Below are 1644 nucleotides of genomic sequence, written 5' to 3'. Positions count from 1 at the left end.
CTCCCGATCTCGGGCGCTCCGTGGCTCTCAGAGCCGCTCCCCAGCAGCTCCCGCTGAGCCGCGGCTCCACACGCGTCCTCACACGGCCCCGCACACCGTGCCAGCTCTGCACACAATTCCCACGCCTTCCACACACACTGTCTCGGTCTCCACACAGCTTCTCACGACTCCCCAGAGTCCCTCCGTCTCCGCGCACGGTCACGTCTGCCTCCCCGGCACGGCCTGCGCTCACCCGCGGCTCCTCAGCAGCCGCGTGTGCGTCGCCTCACACTCCTCCTCGGGCCGACAGCTGCCCAGAGCCTCTCTCGGCTCCTCACAGTCCCGTTTCCCGCTTGCTCTCACGCCCTCACAGGGCTCCTCACAACCTCTTCTGGGTCGCCTGCCACAGCACGCGCCTCCTCCACGGCTCCTCACACACATCCACACAGCACCTACACGCTGGGCTCGCTCCTCGCAGATGCTCGTGTGGCCCCTCTCCTGCCTCCTCACGAGTCCTAAGCCCGTGCCCTCCCCTCACACCAACCAAGCTCTTCCGGCTCCGCCTCAGGACTCAGGGCCGCACAGCTGCACAGCGGCGCCGCCTGCCCGCTCGGCTCCTCCACGACCCCCAGGCCCCGACCCCGGGGCCGCCTCTCCCGCGACGCCCCCCAGGCCATGCCAATAAGAGGCTCCCGCTCGGGTCACGCTCACAGCCCAGCCCTGTCCTGTACGAGGCTCATCCCTGTGCTCGTCCCTGTTAGCTCCCAGGGATCTCCTGGTCTCCTGCCGCCTCTCGTCCGCCCCACAGCCTGCTCTCCGCTCACGGGCCCAGCCCAGCTCCGAGCAGGGCTGCTGTGTGCTGGGCTCCCACGGCCTCCCCCTCCCACCAAAGGCTGAGACCTCCCCCAGAACAGGGGGAGCGCTGGGCTCTGTGTGCTGGGCTCCCACGGCCTCCCCCTCCCACCAAAGGCTGAGACCTTCCCCAGAACAGGGGGAGCCCTGCTTACCTTGTTGGGCCCAGAATCCTGCAAAAGCGAAGACAGAGTCTGAGGACAGAGCTCTGGGCCTGGGGCGGAGGCCCCAGCTCTGCCCACAGCCCCCCGCACCCCACTGCTGCCCGTCACGGCCACCGGCCCTTGCTCTGCCCTCTGCCCTCAGAGCAGGATGGCGCGGAATCTGAGTTCACACCCCCACACATCCTCCACCAGGCCGAGCCATCACTCGAGGGTCTCAGCTCCTCCTGCCAGGCGGCCTGGGGGGCACCCAGGGTCACAGCACCTGGAGCCCAAGGCCACCCTCAGGGCCCGTGAGGGAGATGGCACGTCCTGGTCTCACAGGCTCCAGGGAACGACAGGATCCTGGCTCCACCTCCAGCCGGAGACTCCGTCCCCACACTCTGCGGCTTTTCTGTGGGCCCAGCCCCACAGAACGGACAGCACCAGGACAAGGGGCGGCTCCCAGCGTCCCCCTCCCCTGCCCCGTCCCCCAGGCTGCAGCACCCGGGGCTCGCTCACCATCTCGGCCAGCGCAGAGATGACCTTGCCCAGGGTGGTCAGGGACTTGTTGATATTGGCTCCCTCCTGCACGGGGATGATGTGGCCGGGTGTCAGGTGGCCTCGGAGGCCCTCGCTCCCGTGGGACCCCGACACCCGGCCACATCATCCC

General features: G+C 68.8%; 1 protein-coding gene across 1 annotated transcript in view; it reads right to left on the bottom strand.

The window, feature by feature from the left end:
• The window catches only part of LOC104990447 (kinesin-like protein KIF1A), an 8109-nt gene extending 6556 nt beyond the window's left edge, over positions 1-1553 (bottom strand). The window contains exons 1-2 of the mRNA XM_010842528.1: positions 1494-1553; positions 987-1004 (exon numbers count right to left, since the gene is read on the bottom strand). Coding sequence (XP_010840830.1) covers positions 987-1004; positions 1494-1496 — 21 coding nt within the window. The 5' untranslated portion in view covers positions 1497-1553. The remainder of the gene's footprint in view (positions 1-986; positions 1005-1493) is intronic.
• Between the last annotated feature and the right edge of the window lie 91 nt (positions 1554-1644).

The sequence above is a fragment of the Bison bison genome, unplaced genomic scaffold (genome assembly GCF_000754665.1).
Source record: "Bison bison bison isolate TAMUID 2011002044 unplaced genomic scaffold, Bison_UMD1.0 scf7180017847291, whole genome shotgun sequence".
Classification (NCBI taxonomy): Eukaryota; Metazoa; Chordata; class Mammalia; order Artiodactyla; family Bovidae; genus Bison; species Bison bison.
Note: the sequence above shows the minus strand (reverse complement) of the source record. Positions and strands in the feature narration are given on the sequence as shown.